Below are 23,028 nucleotides of genomic sequence, written 5' to 3'. Positions count from 1 at the left end.
AATCTATTACCCAGCAAAAATGTGCATTTTCTTTCAGGGGAAAAGATGGACAGTGGCCAGTACTTCTGATAAAGGCCTGATCTCTAAAATATATAGGGAACTAAATCAAATTTATAAGAATCCAAGTCATTCCCCAATTGAGAAATGGTCAAAGGATATAAACAGGCAGTTTTCTGATGAAGAAACCAAAGCTATGTATTCCCATATGAAAAAATGCTCTAAATCTCTAATGATTAGAGAGATGCAAATTAAAACAACTCTGAGGTACCACCTGACACCTATCAGATTGGCTAAAATGACAAAGAAGGAAAATAATAAATGTTGGAGAAGCTGTGGGAAAATTGGAACACTAATGCATTCCTGGTGGAGCTGTGAACTGATCCAACCATTCTGGAGAGCAATTTGGAATTATGCCCAAAGGGTGATAAAGCTGTCCATGCCCTTTGACCCAGCGGTACCACTTTTGCATCTTTTTCCCAAGGAGATCATGGAGGGGGGAAGGGGACCCACATGTACAAAAATATTTATAGCTGCTCTTTATGTGGTAGCAAGGAAATGGAAGTTGAGGGGATGCCCATCAATTGGGGAATGGCTGGACAAGTTGTGGTATATGAATGTGATGGAATACCATTGTGCTGTAGGAGGCAATGAGCAGGAGGAGTTCAGAGAGGCCTGGAGGGTCTTGTGTGGGCTGATGATGAGTGAGAAGAGCGGAACCAGGGGAACATTGTACACAGTATCATCAACATTGAGTGTTGATCTACTGTAATGGACTATATTCTTCTCGCCAATGCAATGGTACAGAAGAGTTCCAGGGAACTCATGATGGAAGAGGATCTCTAAATCCAAGGGGAAAAAAAAATAGTAATTGTCAAGTATAGATGCTGAATGAACCATACTATTTCTTTTGTTTTTGGTGCTGTTGTTTTTTTTTTCTATTTTGAGATTTTTCATCATTGCTATGATTTTTCTCTTATAACATGACTAATACAGAAATAGGATTAATGTTATTATGTGTATATATATATACATATATATATACACACACACACACACACATATATATATATATATATATATATATATATAACCTATATCAGATTGCCTGCTGTCTAGGGGAGGGGGGAGGGAGGGGAGGGAAGGAGAAAAATATGAAATTGGAAAGCTTGTATAAACAAGAGTTGGGAACTATCTTTACACGTAATGGGAAAAAAAACCACTTTATTTATTTAAAAAAAAGTAGTGAGGTAATAACAAATGGACTTTCAGATCTATTACAGTTCTGGTTTTATAAGCAATATAACTTTTTCTCTCTAGTGTTCTAATAAGAAATCCCTACTTCTATACATGACTGGTTTTCTCCAATTTAGAGAAGCCAAAAGTTTGATTTATCCATAACTATTGGTGGGTATTAAAAAAAATAGTGGTGTCTTCTTATATATTTAAATAGTATGAGTTACTAATTCATATTTTTTTTAGTTAGAAAATGCTTAGTTTGTAACACTCTTTTAAACTTACCTTAATGTGAATAAGATATAAGTAAGTTATAGAGATCATAGCTTCCATCTGAAATAAAGTTCAGAATTATAGCTGAAGGAGAAGTACTTCATTCAAAGAGCATTCAGTTATCTTTCCAAAGATTGTTTTAGTCAGATTGAAAATATTTGTCCAAGAGTTCCAGCTAATTGGGGTGAACATGTCAATACCACTAAAATGTTATTTGTAAACTAGCCATACTTTTTTGTCTATTTTTCATTTTATCGTCCCCTTTTTTCTACATCTATTTTAATGAAAATATTTCGTTCAATAGAATTTACCACAAAACATCAACTTTATATATTTATATATATGTTTGTGTGTGTGTGTGTGTGTGTGTGTGTGTATTCTTCTACCTATATTTTAAGTTGTTCTGGGGGTACTACTTTGGTTTAATCTCTGTTTCTATAGCACTATGGTAAGCATTTGAGGAACATATAAAAATGGTATATGATTTATAAGTTCTCATTGACCTCATAAATAATTTGAATTATGGAGAAAATAAGAAATTCAGTGAAAGATAAAAAGCAAAAGACAAAGGGTAAAAAAACCAACAACAACAACACATGTATGTAACTGCTCAGGAACTATTTAATTAGTTACCAGGACAAAGTAGATTTAACAGTTCAGATCATTTTAATAAAGAAGAAAAATAAATTAAATCATATAAAATGTACAAACACAAGAACAAGAATAACAATAAACACATGCGCATTCATCTTTTAAGTTTCTTGGAGTTGGGAACAAATAGGATAAAGATTGAGATTCTCATGACTTGTCATCCTGTAAAGGCAATCATAGAGAAATGAGATTCCTTAATATAGAAGTCAAATTTAGAGACTATGTAGCCTAACCCTTCATTTTCCACATGCTGAAATTAAGGTCCAATGAATTGAAATTAGGTTTATAGTACAGGGCAGGTAATAATTAGCAGAGATGGGATTGGAACCCAATTCTTATTGTGTCAAATCTCATGCTTTGAGTTTTATAAGCAGCATGGTCCTATGGAAAACAGACTTAATGTTGTAAATGGAGTCTTCATCATTTGGGATCCATTGCTGACTCATGGATAATGATATGGCACATTCATATACTACTTTAGGGTTTATAAATTACTTTACACATTTTATCTAATTTATTCTCACAACACAACTGGGAGATAGGTGCTATTATTCCCATTTTACAGATGAGGAGACTGAGACAGACAAAGTTCAGTCTCAAAGGTAATTAAGTATCAGAGGTAGGATTTAAACAAAGATCTTCTTGAATCCATATGCTCCTGACTTGGTGTTCACAGTTCCATACACCACACAATCTAATTATGTATGGTGAGTAAATCAAAAGACTTGTGAAGATCAAATAGGAAAGTATATTTAAGGATGTTTGCATATTTTAAAGTACTACATAAATGTCAGTTATTGTTCAAGTTTTGGAGAATTTAAAGATAATTAAATCCAAATTCCTCAGTTTACGTTGAGGTTTTTTTGTTAATTTTAAATACAATATTCTTATACGCTATGACTAGAGATCATTGTCTGTCTTTCATTCTCAAAGGACTATGACATTGGGGTGCTATCATGACTCGCACTAACTTGGATTAAAGTGAGGGAGGGCTGTTTAAGGTCACTAACCTCACTCTCTCCTCCTGAGCCATTTGTGTCCAGTTGCAAGATATACAACAGAATGAATGGAGATGGCCCTCGATGTTAAGGCAATTGTGGTTAAGTGACTTGTCCAGGGTCACACATCTAAAAAGTATCTGAGTTGAGACTTGAACTCAGATCCTCCTGACTCCAGGTCCAATGTTTTATCTACTGCACCACATAGCTGTCCCATGATTAGAGAAGAATATCAATCAAATACAAGATCATATTCTTCCAAATATCTTCTTCAATTTTCTACTTTCTTTGAACTATTTGAGTATCTTATTTCATGACAATGATAATTAGAAAATGCAAACAATATAAATAAATTTACTTGAAGACCAAGATCTTGAATACCAATACAAATACACTGAATATCTCTGATGTGTCTGTGTGTGTGTTGAGTGGAAAGTGATGGGTATAGGGAAAGTATACTTAGCAATTGTCACTGATTTATGAAATACAAAAATCTTTGATGCATACTATGAAAAGTCAAAGAGTCATGATTTGTGCCCTTTATGAAGCCTATTAATCCAAAGAAAAGCAGTTACCAGTATTGATTTAATGTGCTATAATAGTTAATCCCTGTGGGTCTTGTTCTCTCCTTTCATTAAAAAGAGAAGTAGTACAGATTATGTGTAGGAAACAGTTATAACTGCTTATATCTCATGTAGAATTAATCATGGATGCTTAAACATATGTCTTCTCTATCATTGTTTTCAAAATATCCAATAGCTGTCTATTTGCACAAGTTGTTGCTTTAGGCACAGACAGTAAATTAAATAAACAATATCTTGATCCTCCTGACAGAGAATAATGACATGGGCAAGGATGTTGTAGGTGGCTGTTAAACAAATTCCCAAGTCAAAACATTTGAAACATTTGAAATATTTAGAATCTTTGCAAGTATAATGTGATATCATATTCTAAGGGCTAAATATTTACATGTTTTATCTCTGAATTGAACACAGTTTTACATAGTGATTTAATTAGCACTGTGGCAAATGCATGATGTATTATATTTCTCTTTACTAATGTGCATTTTCTTGTTAATTAATAATTGCCTAACCACAGTGTTTGACAATTAAGGACTCTGTCAGTTATCATGGTAATAGTAATGCAATATTCCTAGTAATAGAACTGAGAATGGACACAATTCCCTAGGCTACTACTCCTCCAGTAGTATCCATCTTGGATTATAGTTATAGCCAATTGTGTTAATGGACTTTCATTGCTCAGGCTACTGTTTTGGAGTTGGAAATATGTCATTTAGTTAGTCATTCAATAAACCTGTATTGATCCCCTAGTATTTACCAGGTTCTATCCTAAGCAATGGGGATATAAATACAAACAAACAAAAAATAAAGGCAGTAATTTCTTTCAAGGACCTTATAATATAATTGAGGAAAACAACACCCAAAAGTAAGGGGGTAGGTTCCAAACTCTGGGGCATGATGAAAAAATCCAAAGGAAAAAAAAATCAATATATCATGTGGGACATGAAGAAAGTATTGTCATGGACTCCTTTCTTAAACAAAGTCCATGGAGTTTATGGCCATACCCTACAAGGAGAAGTTCCAAACAGGTGGCCAGAGAGCACTGATGAGATATAGGTACCAGACAAATCAAGATCCGATATTGAGAATAGTGAGGATAAGGATATTTCCTAATGTTTAATTTCCTGAGGAAGACAAGAAGGATGGAAAATTCCAAAGAAATTCCAAAGCAGAATAGCTTATGGGAAATGGCTTGAGTGATAATGAAAGAATGGAATACCAAGGATTACACTAACAGTTGTGACTGCAAGTATGGTGGTGTCATTGAAAGAAATAGGAAACATAGAGATAGTCTTTATATTTGACAAAATGAATCCCTCTATATGAACAAGTATTCCATATAATCTTTAGCAGATTTCCCTATTATTCCTACTCTCATTAATTTTCCATCTTTATCTGCTGATGGTTTCCCTGTAGCCTAAAAATACACCTATATCTCTTATATTCTTAAAAATAAAAACAAACACAAAATCCACTTGATTCATTCATGCTTTCTAGATTTCATGCCATATCTACTCTCTCTCTTGTTTGTAAAACTCTTAAGGACATCTTTAATCAGTGTCATCTCCACTTCCTCTCCTCTCATTCTCTTCTTAACTATTTGGAATCTAATTTCTGACCCTATAATTAAACTAAAATTGTAGTTTCTAAAGTAACCAAGGATCTTAAGAACTAATTCTAGTTGCATTTCTTTTCAGTCCTCAACCTTCTTGACCTCTTTGCAGGCTTTGGCCCTCCTCTGATATATATCTTATTTCTAGTTTTCTGTGACACTGTTCTTTCCTGGCTCTCAAATTTCTTTCTGTTACTTCTCAACTTCCTTTTCTGGATCTTTAGTCAGGTAACATGCATTATACTTCTGTGATAACCAAGGCTAACCCCCTACCCTCTTTTCTAATCTTTTTATTCTAATCTGTTTGATGGTCTAATCAGATCCCAAGAATTGAATTATCAACTCCATGATGGTGTTTCTAAAATCTATTTATCCAACCCTCCTCTCCTTCCTGATCTTGTGTTATCTTTCTAACATTAAACTGGATGCCTTTTAGGCCTCTTAAAATCAACAAGTCTTTTTTTTTTTTTTTTTTTTTACTGAGGCAATTGGGGTTAAGTGACTTGCCCAGGGTCACACAGCTAGTAAGTGTTAAGTGTCTGAGGCCAGCTTTGAACTCAGGTCCTCCTCACTCCAGGGCTGGTGCTCTATCCACTGCGCCACCTAGCTGCCCCTGAAAATCAACAAGTCTTAAGTGTAATTAATTTCCTTTCTTCCAGTCCCCTACTTCTTTCAAACTTTTCCTATTACTATTGAGTTGGCACCAACATCTGTGAAGTCATCCAAGCTTACAGCCTAAACCTCACACTCTTCACTTTCTCAGCCCTCATATCTAATCAGTTGCTGAGTAATGTTGGTTCTATATTCATGTAGTTGTTCAATCATGTCTCACTCTTCTGACCCTATGAAACAGAGCATGCCAATTCTGGACATGATTTTTTTTTTCTTGGCAAGAATACTAGAGTGGTCTGTCATTTCTTTCTAGAGTATATTGAGGCAAAAAAAGAGATTAAGTGACTTCCTTAAGGTCACATAGCTTGTAAGTCACATAGTAAAATTTTATGGCCAGATTTGCATTTAGGTCTTCCTGACTCTAGGAACAATGATTTATCCACATAGCCACCTAGCTTCTCCTTCTGTCTTCAAAATATCCCCTATAAACATCCCATTGTCTTCACTGACACTGCTATCATCGTGAACTCATGTCTATAAAACCAAAATGCACTTCATTCATCCATCCTTGTTGGTTATCATGCTATATACATTCTCCCTTGTGACTAAACTTCCTGAGGATATTTTTAATAAGCATCTACTTCCTACAGTTGTTGTGAAGATCAAATGGGATAGTAATTGTAAAGCACTTATCACAGTATTTAGTACATGGTAAACACTATATAAATACTGGCTACTGTTGTTATTAAAGGGAGAGAGGACAAAATGAGGAAATGATAAGAACAATGTACAACAATGCAGAGAAATCAAGGAGGATCATACCTGAAAGGTGAAAATACTTTGGATTTGATAGTAATGAAGTGATTTTTGGTGATCATATGAAAAGGATCTAGTAGAGAGGGAGGGAGGGATGATACATATGAGAATAATAATTTTTTGCATGAAGATCCTGAAAGATATAGGGCTCAAGAAGAGGGAAAAATATTAGCCAAGTTTGGGCATATATCTTCATATAAAACATGAAATAAAGAATAAGTAACTTAGAGGGAAACTAGGTGGCACAGTGGATAAAGGACTGGCCCTGGATTCAAGAGGACCTAAGTTCAAATCTGGCCTCAGACACTTGACTGTACTAGTTGTATGACCCTTGAAAAGTCACATAACCCTCACTGACCCACAAAAAAAAATGAATAACTTAGGATTATGCTGGTAAATTTTGAGGTGCAGAGAAAGTGAATTAAGAGAGCTTCCTCCAGATGGATATAAATGCAGCAATAGAAAAATAAAATTGAATAAAATCACCATCATCAACATCATTATTATATCACTGGATCAAACTACTCCCAATAGCAACTTGAGATTTCCACAAGTTTATGAAGTAATAAGAACTTACAGTCTTTTTTTTCCAAAGAGAGTTTAATTAGGAGCAGAAAATCTTTAAACATCATTTATGTACTAGAATAATGTTAGATCACTTCACTTCACAGTCATAGTCAATTCAATTATTGATTAGAATATTTAAATTTTGCTATCTGCTTGAAGGAAGGGCTTACATATGGTATATTTGTTTTCTATGTATCAGTAAACTCATCCATAAAATGAAAATCAGACTCTGTGTTCTTAGTCCAGTTGCTACAACGGCACATGAATACAAATGTATGTGTGCAAATTTGTGTGCATGGACATATTTTGTTTAAATCTGAAACATGTTAATTTATCGTCTAACAGGATGACTAATAATATATTATGTGAGAATTTCAAAATTGGATGGTCCAATTTAAAAATATTACTAACATAAACTTTTTTAACATATGTATACCTTAGTCATGTTGTAAGAGAAATATCAGAACAAAAGGAAATAAAACCCAAGAAAGACTAAACATCAACAAAAGCAACAAGGAAAGTTTAAAAAGTGTGCTTCAATCTGCATTCACAGTCAAAAGTTATTTTTTCTGTATGTGGGGAACATTTTCCACCATTAGTTTTTTGGATCATTCTTAAATCATTGTATTACTGAGAAGAATTAACATAAACTTGATAAACACTATTGTCTCCCATAAAGTATTCAGTAAAGGAAAATTTTGTTTAGTATAATGCATTTGCTACATTGTTTTAATTGAATATTACTGAAACTAAATAATATGCATTTTTAAAATTTTCATTTCCCAACTAAAAGAATAAAGACCATTCTTTGCAAGTTTTACTCTTTTGAAAAAATCCTATTGTGGCCTGAATTACAAATAAGAAGTGCATTCCTGGGGGCAGCTAGGTGGCACAGTGGATAGAGCATTGGCCCTGGAGTCAGGACTACCTGAGTTCAAATCCGGCCTCAGACACTAAACACTTACTAGCTGTGTGACCCTGGGCAAGTCACTTAACACCAATTGCCTCACCAAAAAAAAAAAAAAAAAAAGAAGTGCATTCCTTACATTTAAAATGTGTCTTGCCAAAACTTAGCTTAATGCCAGACACATTGTAGGTCCTTTATAAATGTTTGGGTTTTTTTCCCACTGATTGATTGGTTGATATGTACAACTTTCTTAGTAATGTTTTGGGTTTTACTCCAAAATTTATATCAAATTATATACAAAGTATTTATCAAAATTTTTATTTGATTTAAAATTAATACTACATAGTAAATATATCCCAATTCAATTTTTCAAAATTTTCTTAGTCTATTCCAACATTCCTGTAGTTATTCAGTTCAAAATTGGAACATGTCTACAATATTCATGAATTGCTTAGACCATCATTTTGTGATTGACCCTCTGGTGATGATCTATATCCATTGATAAGCTAGTCCTTCAGAAAAAAAAAAAGTTCAGTATAGGACCCATAGTCAAGAAAAAATAATTATCAAACTTTTTTGTGTTCAAGTCATTGTACTCTGCAGCAAGCTCTCAGAACTCACCACATGATCACTCCAAAAACCCTCCAAATAATGCCATAGGACCATTTCTGGAGCAAGAAAAGCCACAAAACAATGGACTGAGATCATTACCTAGCCAAAGACAGCTTAGAAGGTTGGCAGGAGGGGGATTTTGTGCCAGGACAGGAGTGGAGCCTAAAACCGATATCCCAGGCAGGCCTTGCCATAGCAAGAGACCACCAGAGATTTGGAATCACCTGCAGCACCAGTGTCATGTAGAAGTAAACCCACAGTCTGGTGAGAGGGCTGAGTGGTTGGTCAGAGGGAGATTACAGGGGTCTTTATGGGTGTTGAGGTGGGATTTAGGTGTTTCACCCCTGCTGGGAACCAGGAAGTGTACTTGAGTAGCAATAGCCCAGGTGGGGGAGGAGTGCAGGCTCATTGGAGCTAACAACCACAGCATACCCAGTTTTAATGCCTGGGTAATTAGCAAGGTGGGGTTATCTATGGACCAGAAAACAATCCATGAAAGTGAAGAACCTACCCCTACTTTAATTATACCACCTTAGACCCCCTGAAGCTTGGGACAGTATATCCTTGAAGCAGTGCCCCACTTTAAGAAGGACTTAAAAGTCAAGTAAAAGACAGGTAAAATAAGCAGACAGATAAAGATAGGGACCATAGAAAATTTCTTTACTTACAATGAAGATCGAGGTACACCTCAGAAGATGTTAGCAACATCAGGGTTTCTAAATCCAAAGCCTCCAAGAAAATTATGAATTGGTCTCAGGCCATAAAAGCTCTCAAAAAGGACTGTGAAGATAAAGTAAGAGAGGTAGAGGAAAAAATGGAAAGATAGATGAGATGATGGAGGAGGGTCATGGAAAAAGTCAACAGCTTGAAAAGCCAAATTGGCCAAATGGAAAAGGAAGTACAAAAGCTCTCTGAAGAAAATTATTGCTTAAAAATTAGGATTGAGCAAATACAAGCAAATGACTTTATGAGAAATCAATACACAATAAAATAAATCCAAATGAATAAAAAAATAGACTGAAATATCTCCTTGGAAAAACAGCTGACCTAGAAAATACATCCAGTAGAGATAATTTGAAAATTATTGGACTACCTGAAAACCATGATCAAGGGAAGAACTTAGACATCATCTTCCAGGAAATTGTCAAGGAAACTTGTCATGATATTCTAGAAGCAGAAGGTAAAATAGAAATTGAAAGAATTCACTAATCACTCCCTGAAAGAGATCCCCAAATGAAAACTCCCAGGAATATTAAAGCCAAATTCCAGAGCTCCCAGGTCAAGGAGAAAATATTGTAAGCAGCTAGAAAAAAATAATTCAAGTACTGTAGAGCTACAGAAAGGATAAAACAAGATCTAGCAGCATCTCCATTAAAGGACTGCAGGGCATGGAATATGATATTCCAGAGGATAAAGGAACTGGGACTACAGCCAAAAATCACCGACCCAGCAAAACTGATTATAATCTTTCAGGGGAAAATTGGGACTTCAATGAAAAAGGGGACATTCAGTCATTTGTGATGAAAAGACCTGAACTGAATAGAAAATTTGACTTTCAAATACAAGACACTGGAGAAGCATAAAAAGTTGAACAGGAAAAATAAATTAAGAGGGATGTTAAAAGGTTAAACTGCTTACATCCCTACTTGGGAAGATGATATGTCTAATTTATAAGAAATTTCTCAGTATCAGGGCAGATGATAGAAATAAATTTAGACAGAGGGCACAGATGGGAATTGATTATGAAGGGGTGATATATGTAAAGCATTTATTTTTTCTTTATCTTTTTTTTGTGGGGTGGTCAGAGTTGGGTGTCATGTCCAGGGTTGAGCAGTGGGTGAGTGTCTTGTGACTTGGGCTTGGATCCTCCTGGGTCCAAGGTGGGTGCTTTGTCCACTGTGTCACCTAGCTGCCCCATGATGACATCTTTAGGGTAAAATTGATTGGTGAGAGGTTTGCACTGATGTAGGGGGAAGGGGATAGGTAGAATGGGATGAAATCCCACAGGAAAGAAACAGGAAAGGGCTACTGGAGTGGTGGGAGAGATGGGGGAGAAATAGGGCAGAGAATTGGCTCAAAAACTTTAATCTCATCAGAGTTGGATCAAGGAGGAATTAACATACACACTCAATTGGGTGGAGTAATCTATCTAACCTTTCAGGGTAGGAAAAAGTTATGTAAATACAAAGAATAAGAATAATTGCCAAAGTATTTTCTGCTTAATATATTCAAGCATTGCTTGTACATGTGTATAACAATCCTGGGAAGATCTTTGAGAATATGGGTTATAAAAATAGAGTTTAGTGGAGGAGATTATCCAATAGAAGATTCAAGGAGTTGTTAGCATGTTCCTAGGATATCCATAGATTCTTATACAACAGGATAGATACATAGCTAGATAGCTAGATAGCTAACTAGATAGCAAGATATATAGCTAGATAGATAGATAGTAATAAATACTAGTATTGAAAGCTAACATTGAAAATAATGCAATAAAAATCTGTTCAATTAAAAAACTAATTAATGATTCAATAAATATTCTTTAAGTGCCTATAATATAGAAGGTATTATGTCATACAAATATACAAATGACAAAATTTTTTTTCAATGAACTCCTAGGGAAAAGAAAATAAGTGTTTAGATCACAATGTGAAAATAGAGATTGATAACATTGTAAATCAAGAACCCAGCCACAACATTATGAGAAATATGAAGAGAAATTAACTTCATTTCCTCTTCTGAAGGTATAGATAGGAAAGATCATGGAAGAAAATGCAAAAGGAATTTTAGAACACTTCAATTTTTAATAATATTGGGAAAGAAGCACAAAAATATAATTTCTGGTATGGGATAGTTCATGTCAAGGGCAAGGTACATAAAATAGTCCAATTTTCCTGGATTAAATAACATATGAAGGCTAGTATTATTAGATTAGATTCAAGATGTTAATTGGAACAAGACTGTAGAAGGTATGAGTGCTACAGTTGTGTTTTTACTTCATTCATTAGACAATGTTTGGTGACATGATTGCTGTGATGTATTAAGATGATTTCCTTGATAGTAGTAAGGTAGGTGGTGAGCTGACTTCTCTATGGTACTTTATGTTCAAACATTTTGCCAATGTTATTTCACCTAAGTCCAACAATAACCTTCCTGTAGAAAATACTTTATTAATTGAGGCTAAAGAGGTGAAATGGCTTGCTCATTGTCAAATAATGAATTTCTATGGTAGGATTCAAGCATGGGACTTCTTGACTTCTAATACAGTTTTCTCCATTATGTTGTCCTTCCTCTCCCTTTGAGCAAGCTAGGGGATTAATTATAGATATTATTTTGATTCTAATAGTAGTACCTAGACAATAATAGCTCACTTTCTTTTTGTATAATTATTTTTAAAATTATTATTATTTTTAAATTTTTAAAAATTGCTTAAATAGGTTATACTTGCTCAATTATGTAAAACATTACCATATTAGTCATTTTGTATAAGAAAACTTGAATATAAGAAAAAATGACATAAAGAGTGAAAAATAGCATGCTTCAGTCTGTGTTCAATCAATATCAGTTCTTTCTTTGGAGGTATATATTATGCTTCATCATTAGTCCTTTGGAATTGTCTTGTGTCATTGTATTGCTGAGAATAAATGTTATTCACAGTTCATTGAACAATTTTGCTGTCACTGTGCACAATATTTTACTGGTTCTGCTCACTTCACTATATATCAGTTCATTTAAATCTTTCAGGTCATATTGAAATCATCCTGCTAGTCATTTCTTATAGCACAAATAGATCACTTTCTAGACACGGGTGTTTTCTTTGGGTGCTTAAAGGAGAAAACTGGATTTTGCCAATGTGAGGTGAGGGAAAAACAAGAGTCAGTGATTACTCTGAAGTTATATGCCTGGACTATTAGAATGATGGTACCATAGAGAAGTTGGCAGTGTGTGTGTAGGGGTGGGGTGAGTAGTTGGTATGTCAGTATTATTCCTGGTTCACAGTATGTTGCTAGGATGTTTAACAGATATCTGACAGAGAGAAATATAGCATGAGAGAAAGTGGAGAATTCTGGGGTGGAGGTGATTCGAACCACATGAGTAAATGTAATATGTGAAGCCATTAAAATAATTTTTAAAAGAGATACAGTTTATAGAGAAGATACTTGAAAAATTGAATCTTGTGTGAATACCTCTGTTTAAGCAGTGGAAAGAAATAGAACAGAAAGCACAAATTGAGATAAGGAATTCATAGATTAGTTGACAGAATTCTCCTTTTAGATATATGGCCCACCTCTGATGCATGCTAATTGTTAAATCCTTTTCAAGTCCCTTAATGTAATAACGCAAACAATAATCTAAGATTTAATATTGTAGAGCAGTTTTCTAACTGCAGGGTTGAAGAGAATTTCATTATCAATAGTTGTTTCCACCAATGAAATCACAGGTATGATATGGGAAACATTGTGTGTGTTTGTGTAAGTATGCAAATGTGAGCATGTGTGTGTGTGTGTGTGTGTGTGTGTGTGTGTGAGAAAAAAGAGCAAAAGGAGGGAGAGGAAGAAGAAGATCAAGAAGAAGAAGAAGGAGAAGAAGAAGAAGAAGAAGAAGAAGAAGAAGAAGAAGATCAAGAACAAGAAGAAGGAGAAGGAGAAGAAGAAGAAGAAGAAGAAGAAGAAGAAGAAGAAGAAGAAGAAGAAGAAGATCAAGAACAAGAACAAGAACAAGAAAAAGAAAGAAGAAGAAGAATGAGAAGAACAAGAACAGGAGGAGGAGAAGAAGGAAGAAAGGGAAAGAGGAAGTAACCATACAGTAGGAAAAGGCCATTTGAGAATCAAATGTCATAGGAAAAACAAATGTTGACATGCATGGCACAATTACATTTTTGAAGCACTTTGTGTGTGTCTTACTGGCTCTATATCTATACACACATAGATGTAGATGTTTGTATTCATATATGTATGTAAAGCCATATTTGATATTCAAAATAATTTTGTGATGTACCTATTGCTGCTGCTACTAATTGAGAGGCCACTAGATGGCACAGTAAATTGGACACAGAATAATGAAGACCCACATTTGAATTCTGTTTCAAATACTTAATATTTCCTCTTGGCTAAGTTGCTTTGCTTCTCTCAGCCTTAGTTTGTTCATTTGTCGCACTTTGTAAACCCCAAAGAACCATATAAATGATAGATATGAGTTTCCTTTCAGAAATGAATAGACTGAGGTGTCTAGTTGTCAGAGGTAAGAATGTGAAATACTTTTTAAATGACTTCTCCCCTCATTTCTGAGCACAGAAGTTAAAGATGTTTTCTATTCGTTTGTTTTTTGTTTCTCCAATTCAAGACACACAAGTTAAATTAAAGAGGATAAAAAAGCATGGTGACAAAGAAAGAACATTGAACTTTTAATGAAAGAATCTGAGTCTGGATCACAGCTCTACTACATAAATTATAATATGGTAATGTGAGTGTTTTACATGATTTATCTGAGCCTCTTTTGGTAAAATGAAGTGGTTGAAATATATTATTTAAAAATTTTGTTGTGGCTCAAACTCATTTGATACAATGACTCTTCAGTAGAGTGTTTAGTTGCCTGTCATTGATTAGGGAGAAGGAAATGGGATCCAAGTTAAAAGTTATTCACAGTAACATGGAATCCAGTCTTAGAATGGACGTCAATATCTATCTAGTATATCTCAAACCCCATAAAGACTTCTCACCACAAAATTTCCAGCAATTTTTTTTTCTATTTAGTTCATTCTATCTGCCTTTAATCTAAATTTTCTTAAGGCTTTCCTATTTCTTAAAATGTTAGTTCTGCATAAGTTATATTCTGGTTGACCCTTTTTTGGTTAAAATTGACTTATTGGGTTTAGCTAGGTGGCACTGGCCCTGGATTCAGGAGAACCTTAGTTCAAATCTGGCCTCAGACACTTGACACTTACTAGCTGTGTGACCCTGGGCAAGTCACTTAACCCCCATTGTCCCACAAAAATTTAAAAAAATTGATTTAACAAAATCATAGCATTATAACACTACTATAGTTGCCTAATACACTTTTCCTGAAGTAAATGGATTGCAAAACCTTATCCTTTAATTTAAAATGAAAACTTAACCACATTGATACTATAGCTTTGATTGTTTTATGTTTTACAAATGTGATAATACACACATATATCTACCTTCACTCTTGTTGTTTTCATTGTAATTTCCCTTTTTAAAATATTTTTCTGAATTCATGATATTAATAGAACAAAACACTGATTTTTTTTCACACCAAAGTGTTAGAATAAAAACATCAGGGGGACAATGTACATACAACTTTCAGGCAAAAGTATTTGTGAAATATGGAAATATCATATGTAACTCAGGCCCAGTACCTAGAAAAAATGCAAGGGGGCTTAGATTTATTAAATATAACATAAGACTAAGAAATGGTAAAATGAAAGATTTGTGAACATTAATTTAATATTAAAAATAAAATATTACAGATAGTAAATATTCAGTTTTGAAGTAGGCTAGGCCCTTTCTAATATACTCAGTTCCTCAAACTCCATTTGGCAGACTCTAGGCCCAAGTGGCCACTTATATTTCTTTAATTGCCAAATACTATTCTCATGAAAGAATAAACTTGGCCTTGAGTGCCGTATAAGAAAGAGGGCATCCAAAGGGAGATTAATAATTAACTTATTCAAAAAAATACATCTTAGAGCCAACATCTGATTGGTTTTGTTGCTCACTGACTATACTACTGAATCTGCCCTCCAAAGAGAACTACAAAAAATAATACTGTCAGTAAGGATCAATGGAGTAGAAGAAAATTGCTGACTTGTCTTGTGACACTCAAATCTCATATGTGACCTCTTTCTTACATAAGACATTCCTAATGTAGCAGCACCTGATATTACTTCATGTTTATTTTGTATACATATTTCATATTTATATTTGTATATGTTACTTCCCCATACAGAATATAAGTCCTTTCAGGCAATGGTTGTTTATTATGTTTGCCAGAACTGGCATAGTAATTGACATATAGTATGTCTGCAATAGATATTTAGTGATTCTTTGATTTAATTGGAGTTTGCTTTGCAAATGGTGCTTCCTCATACAATATAATTTTGTTCTACATCAATATAATAATAGGACGGATCCCAAATCATATGAAAAATGCTGTCAGGACTAAAATAAATAAATATAAACAATTAAGAAAAAATTAGTGAAGAAAAGATATTTACTAGGACATGACATAGTCATCTATATGAAGTCAATTGATATTCATCATTAAATTTGATAAGAAAATTGTAAAATAGGCAGCTAATAACACTATATTTTCTGAATTGAGTGAAGCAGAAATTTTATATTGTGAATTATTTACTCAAGAATTCCTGTTCCTAGGGATTTTGCATCTTTTTTCATCTTTTTACTTATTCAATGGGAAACAAAATGATGTTTGAGAATGGGAGAATACATAAAAAGGATGTGAGGAAAAGTATTGACCTTGCTTGAACATTAAAAAAGCATGTTAGGGGTTGTAATTTTTTTCTAATACAGGCATGGAATTATTTTTACATAGCGATGAGTAAAAGTTAAGTACTACTTAGTAATATAGTAATATTTGTAATATTTGAACTTGTTTCTAGGCTTTGAAAGTGATGTTTTTGGGAAGAGGGTTGATAGTTATGGAGGTTTTAACAGAATTGTTTCTGTTTTATGAGCCATCAAGGATTAATATAAGTAAGAAATATATTTCTCACCAAATTTTGTGAAGATATAACTGGTTCATATTTTACTATTTCTACTCTCCTCAATTAATGAGAAATCTTCAGCTTAGCAACTATTTAGGTAAACTATTAAATATTCTCATTATGATACTAGATGGAAATTAAGGATTAAATAGTTTTTTATGCTTTTAGAATTTTTTAAAAAACTTAAATGCTTTGTAAATAATTGTTCTTCATTAAAAGTGTGTTCTTTATGTCAGTTGATTGCTTAGACTTAAAGCATATGTGTATCTCCTTTTGATGATCTATGCCTGTGTTTTACAATTATCTAATAGCTCCTAATTGGATAGGACTTCATTAGGCAGTTGTTATGGGGTAGGGTTATTTGCATTGGGGATAAAATGAAACTAGCACAGCAGTTAAAAATTGTGGCCACATATGCAATATATAAATTAACATCTACAATAAGCATTTTGTTAATGCCAATTTCATACTTCAAAAAGTGAAGAAAGATACTAGTTGTAAAATTTTTTCTTGATCTAGAGAAGAAAAGAAACTGAGCCTATTCTTGCATACATTCTGGATGTTCAGATATCAAATGGTTGAAAGAAATTATGAATAGAAATTTAATAGTTTAACATTTTGGGGACAGTGGCACAGTGGATAAAGCACCGGCCCTGTATTCAGGAGGACCTAAGTTCAAATCCAGACTCAAACATTTGACACTTACTAGCTGTGTGACCCTAGGCAAGTCACTTAACCCTCATTGTCCCCCTATATGTATATGTATATCTGTATCTATATCTAGTTTAACATTTTGAAGGGAAAGTCAATCGAATAGAGATGGGAAGTTCTTCAAAATGAAATCTAAAGGGGCACCTAGGTGATGCAGTGGCTAGAGCACCAGCCCTGGAGTCAGGAGGACCTGAGTTCAAATCTAGCCTCAGACACTTGATACTTACTAGCTGTGTGACCTGCTAAAAAAAGAAAACAAAAGCAAAAAGAAATCTAAAAAGAGAGGGAGAAATGATTTAGCTGACATAAAAAGGTGGATTTCTAGGGAAGTCATAAAAAAGATTATTAAAAGTTAATATATAGGAAGCTAAGTGACACAGTGGATAGAGCACTGGCCCTGGATTCAGGAGGACCTGAGTTAAAATCGGCCTCAGACACTTAACACTTACTGTCTGTGTAACCCAGGGCAAGTCACTTAACCCCAATTGCCTCACAAAAATAAGTTATTATATAAGATTAAGCAATGGCAAGTAAAAGAATTAATACACAAGTGTCATGCTTCTGTAAGAATAGAAGGAGGACAAAAACCTATAATGAGATGCAGAATGTTATAAATACTAAAGAAAGGCAAAGATGATATTTGTTTGTTTTACTTTGTGTGCTATTGTTCTTGATGCTGCTGCCACTCTTTTGGTTATGTAATGTTTATTAGTGGAAGGAAAAGATCAAAGGAAAGTTGCAAGTTGCCATTCAGCCTCTTTGAGATGAAGATAGGACATTTCGTGGAGAAAGCTTGTCAATTGTTATTTTTCTTGTTTTCTTTTCCAGAGGAAATTAACTTTAGAATGAGAATATAGAAAATATAAGGTTTATAAATATAAGATAAATAAGTAAATGCTCAAAAAGTACTTAACTGCCCTCAGTAACTTCAAGTTACCATTTAAGGGCAAACTACACCCTTGGGTACCTAAATGACTGACAGATGTAATGGCTAAAAGACTCTTAGTGATGTTTGAATTGAGCTCCCATGTGACTGGAAAGGAGAAATGATTGTAAGTTTAAAAAATAATAAAGGACAGACTCTAAAACCTAAACAACAGACAGTTTAGCTTTATTCTTTGAAGAATTTTAGAGCATATTGTTAAAGAAAAATGTTTTCTGCTTGGGGTTAAACATGATAGATTAAAAAAAAAATTGTATGCCCTAAGTAGAAGTTGGACAGTCTGATAAGAACAGGTGATACAAGTATTAGAAAATATGATGATTCTTTCTCACAAGGAGCTTACATTCTTTTTTTTTTTTTTGCAAGGCAGTGGGGGTTAAGTGACTTGCCTAGGATCACACAGCTAGTAAGTGTCAAGTGTCTGAGTCCGGATTTGAACTCAGGTCCTTCTAAATCAAGGCCCAGTGCTTTATCCACTGTGCCACCTAGCTACCTGCCCCTGGAGCTTACATTCTAATAGAAGAATACCAAAACACCAAGGGGAACCAGAAGGTGAGGATGGAGGGAACAGAGACAGTCTACTGGTACAACTGCATAGAAGTCTGGAAAATAAGTTGATCTGAAATTAAAGGGAGCATGGCTGGGGCCTCTAATGAAATGACAGTAACAAAAAGACTTAGCAATTATATGCAATCACCTAAACCACCTGTGAGTCAATACAATTATGAAGACTTATCAGCAGTTCTGAAGATGGATCCATCAAGAATTAGACAAGACCAATATTAAAGAGATGGAGCACTCAGGAGAAGGAACTGTGCTAAAGAAAAGATCACGAAAAACAAATATCTTTCCAACCATTTGACATTGAAATTAGATAATTAAATGAAAGAAAAAAGGATACCTTTAGTTTCTTCAGATTCCAGGAAAGTATTTTACAAAATTTCTTTGAATATGGAGGAAGATAAGTATAACCATAATATACTTCAATGGGTTTAAAACTAATATCCATTAGGTTGATTTCAATTTTGAGGTAGGTTAGAAAACCACAAGAATCTACTCTTGCCCCTGTATTGGTCAGTTTTTTATCAACATATACAAATATATATGGCATTTTTTCAAAATTTTACATAATAAAGAGTTTGGAGAGATGACAAGATGATACAAATATATTATCTATAGGATATATTTTATGTTATGTGGTATGTTACATATATGTGTTATATATTATATATGTGTGTGTGATATATTAAATGTATGTGTTTTTACCATATTAGAGAATGGACTGGACTGAAGAAAATGAAATTTAAGAGGGATAAACATAAAAGCTTTGAAATTTAAAAAGTACATATAGCACTTAAAGAATGTTAGAGATCTTATTTATTTAATATTTTCGGTGAAAAGTATTGGGGAATATAGGACTGAACATTTCATTAGTGATAATAGTATGATATAGTGCATTTAAAAAGTCAATACTATCTCTAGTATGATTAAGGAAAGACTAGCAACCAGATAAATAGAGATAATAATGCAAATGATTTTTTTTCAACAAATAATACAGGAAAAATAGATGGAATGTGACAAAAGAAAAAAAAAGATGACAAAGAGAATGAAAAAAAGATGGGATAATATGTCACACATGAACCAATCAATTAAATTGGGACAGTCTAGTTTGAATAAATAAAAGATTTGAGTCTGTATAAAGAACTAGCCTTGAATTCAGGAAGACCTGGGTTCAAATCCGGCCTCAGACACTTGACACTTACTAGTTGTGTGGACCTTTGTAAGTCACTTAACCCTCATTGAACCCCCCCCCCACAAATTAAAAAAATAAAAAAAACCCTGAGTCAATAATGTCTATTTTCAAGTATTCAAAGGGCTGTTATCTACCAGAGGAATTAAATTTGCTTTGCTGGACTCCACAGTTCATAAGTAAAAATAATGACTAGAAATAGAAGAACAGCAGGTTTATGATTTATATGAGGGAGGAAGTGAAATTTCCCAACATTTAAACTTGCTTAAGTGGGGGAAATGTATTTGCCTTTGCTGGAGGACTTTAAGAAGCAATTAAATGTCATATCACTGAGGATGTTACAGAAAAGTATTCTTTGTCATGGAAAGTTTGAATAAGATGCCTAGTGAGGATTCTTTCAAATTTTGATTTTCTTTTTTCTGTTAAGGCTAACTTGATAGAATCACTTCTATATTTATATAAAATAACTATCAGAAAGTGAGCAGGTAAGTTGTTTTGTGGCTAGAGCACTGGACCTAGAGTCAGGAAGATCAAAGTTCAAATATGGATTCAGATATGTGTGTGTGTGTGTGTGTATGTGTGTGTGTGTGATATCCTCACGTATCACTTAAATTTGATCTGCCTTGGTTTCCTCAATTGTAAAATAGGGATAATAATAGCACCTGCCTCTCAAGAATGTTGTGATGATCCAATGAGAAAAAAAATTTTGTAAAAGTACAAGCATATTGCATGGGATATAGTAGTTTCAACATAAATATTTATTCCCTATCTCTTCCCCTCTTGCCTTCCACAGATGTGTTAGATGAGGTCTAAAAAAGATCAGGGAAACTATTAAGGAAATTATTTCAACAGTGTACAAAGAAATGATGTAATTGTTATGAATATGAATAGTATTGAGGAGGAAGTAATTAATAATTACTTTCTCTGTGAGGAGGGATTTATAAGGGGAGCTAATTAGAGCTAATTGGGGGGGTAAGAATAGTGTAGCACTCTCAATATAAAAGAGGCAAGCAGAAATTTTGGAGGAAACATGTTTGGTTGTTTGTTTAACTAATATCCATATATTACTATAACCCAGAGGAGGATTGTTCTTTCAGATTTTTTTTTCACAGTGAATGCTCAAATTTATTTCCTTTCATATTAAACAGGAAAGAAGGGAAGGTTTGTTATAATTGAAGACTATAAGACTGAGAGGTTGAAATCTATTGACCTCATAGAGCTAATAAATTCTAGGAAGAAAATAAAACACAAGCATATGGAAACCATACCCTCATATGAGTATTTGATACCTGCTGAAACAGGATTGATTTATTATGGCAATTGATAATTTTACAGGTTATATTGAGAAGAAGAGAGCACAAAGTTCTTAGAAATGATTCCCTTAAGTTTGAAGTGTGGAAGGCAAGTTTCCAGTTTTTGAGCAGGGCATCTCTTCTTCATCATGAAGTAGGTGAAGCTCATCCTCTTGGTGGGGAAGGATGGAAACTGAAGGACCACAGCCAGGAAGCCTGAGATGAGTGGAGAATTCCTATCTGTAGAAATGATCAGAAAGACAAATAGGAGCAAGCACAAAGATGAGAGTTGATGGGACAGAGAATCATGAGACCAAGCTTTGTTCCTGGAAGTGGGGGCCAGGAGAAAAGATGGATTTGCCAGGCACTGTGAAGTGTATAGAATAGAAACTGTAAATGAGAGAGCTCTAGCAAACATTGAAAAAGACAACTGTGCCAGGGGTGTATTCCAGATATACCCTGACCCTGGGTACAGGGCCTTTCACTTATGATTCAGGATAGGTTTGCAAATAGTAATTATCTTCTTTCTTGACACATTGAAGCAGGAAGACAGAGGCATAGGAGTTCACATTCCTGCCCCTTTTTCTTCTCAAATAAGGGGTATAGATCTCCAGGATCCACTGAGGTAGTTGACTCACATCCACCTCCCAGTACTGTCTGCCTGAGCTGAAGGCCTGCTTACCAAGCAAGCTATGGCAAGGAAAGTTTTCAGAATTCTCGATGTCCACCTGCCAGCCTTCTCCAGCCTTCACACTCTTCAGGTCATCAGAAACAGTCACATAGGAACAGGATGATTTAGGATCCATTGTGATGTCCACTCTGAATTGTCTCCACATCTCTCTCATGACAGGAATGGCATATTCTCTCATCAGTGGGGTGATAGCCTTAGCTCTTTGGGACAACACTGACTCATTCCTTCCCAGCAACTGCTTGACATCTTGTAGCATTTCCACATTGGGCTGGTGGCCTGCTTCTTGCAGATCTAGCATGAGCTTCTGAAACCTTTGCATATTTTGGGAGATTCTGTCCTGGGTTGCCCTTTGCTCTTGTTTCATCCTTTCAAGAAATCTGGATTCTTCCTCCAACAGGAATTCATGCAGTTTGCAGTATTCTGCTGTGATCATCCAATGCCAGTTGAAATCAGGTCTCTTCTCCTGAGCAAGAAGTGTCTCAACTTCCTCTACTTTCTTCCTCACCTGAATCAGGATGTGCTGGAGCTTCTCCCTGCATCTGTGAGCAGCCTCTTCTACAGGAAAGAGCATGTGAGCCCCATGATCTGGGCTTTGCGAACATCTCACACAGACTCCTCTCTGGTCATCTTCACAAAAGAGCTTGAGGACTTTCTTGTGAGTGGCACACTGGTGCTGTCCTTCAGCACTCTGCAAAAGCTGGCAGCTGAGCTCTTTGCCAGGCATCCATTGACTGCTGGGAATTCTCTCACATGGAGCACTTCCCTGAATTCTGGACAAGAGAACTTTTGGGGGTGGAGCAGAGCAATGAGGGTTAAGTGACTTGGCCAGGGTCATACAGCTAGTAAGTGTCAAGTGTCTGAGGCCAGATTTGAACATAGGTCCTCACGAATCCAAGGCCAGTGCTTTATCCACTGTGCCACTAGCTGCCCCCTTGGACAATGAAAAGTAAACCTGCTTATAGACTACCATTTAATAAAACACTCATAGCCCATGCTATTGATCATCAACCAAGGGACTACAATATAAATATA

The 23,028-nt window shown here is 34.7% G+C and overlaps 1 protein-coding gene across 1 annotated transcript; it reads right to left on the bottom strand.

Annotated features, from left to right (window-relative positions):
• Window positions 1–21,790: 21,790 nt before the first annotated feature.
• On the bottom strand, window positions 21,791–22,720 carry LOC122747053 (E3 ubiquitin-protein ligase TRIM21-like). The gene has a single exon (XM_043993286.1). It carries the CDS (start codon window positions 22,718–22,720, stop codon window positions 21,791–21,793), a length of 930 nt encoding a protein of 309 aa, XP_043849221.1.
• Between the last annotated feature and the right edge of the window lie 308 nt (window positions 22,721–23,028).

This window comes from Dromiciops gliroides, chromosome 1 (assembly GCF_019393635.1).
Source record: "Dromiciops gliroides isolate mDroGli1 chromosome 1, mDroGli1.pri, whole genome shotgun sequence".
In the NCBI taxonomy this organism is placed as follows: Eukaryota; Metazoa; Chordata; class Mammalia; order Microbiotheria; family Microbiotheriidae; genus Dromiciops; species Dromiciops gliroides.
The sequence above is the reverse complement of the archived record's forward strand: the minus strand, read 5'-3'. Positions and strand labels throughout refer to the sequence as shown.

Bases quoted from the DNA above. Each gene is read 5' to 3' on its own strand.
- LOC122747053 (XM_043993286.1), bottom strand. From the start codon at position 22,720: ATGCCTGGCAAAGAGCTCAGCTGCCAGCTTTTGCAGAGTGCTGAAGGA.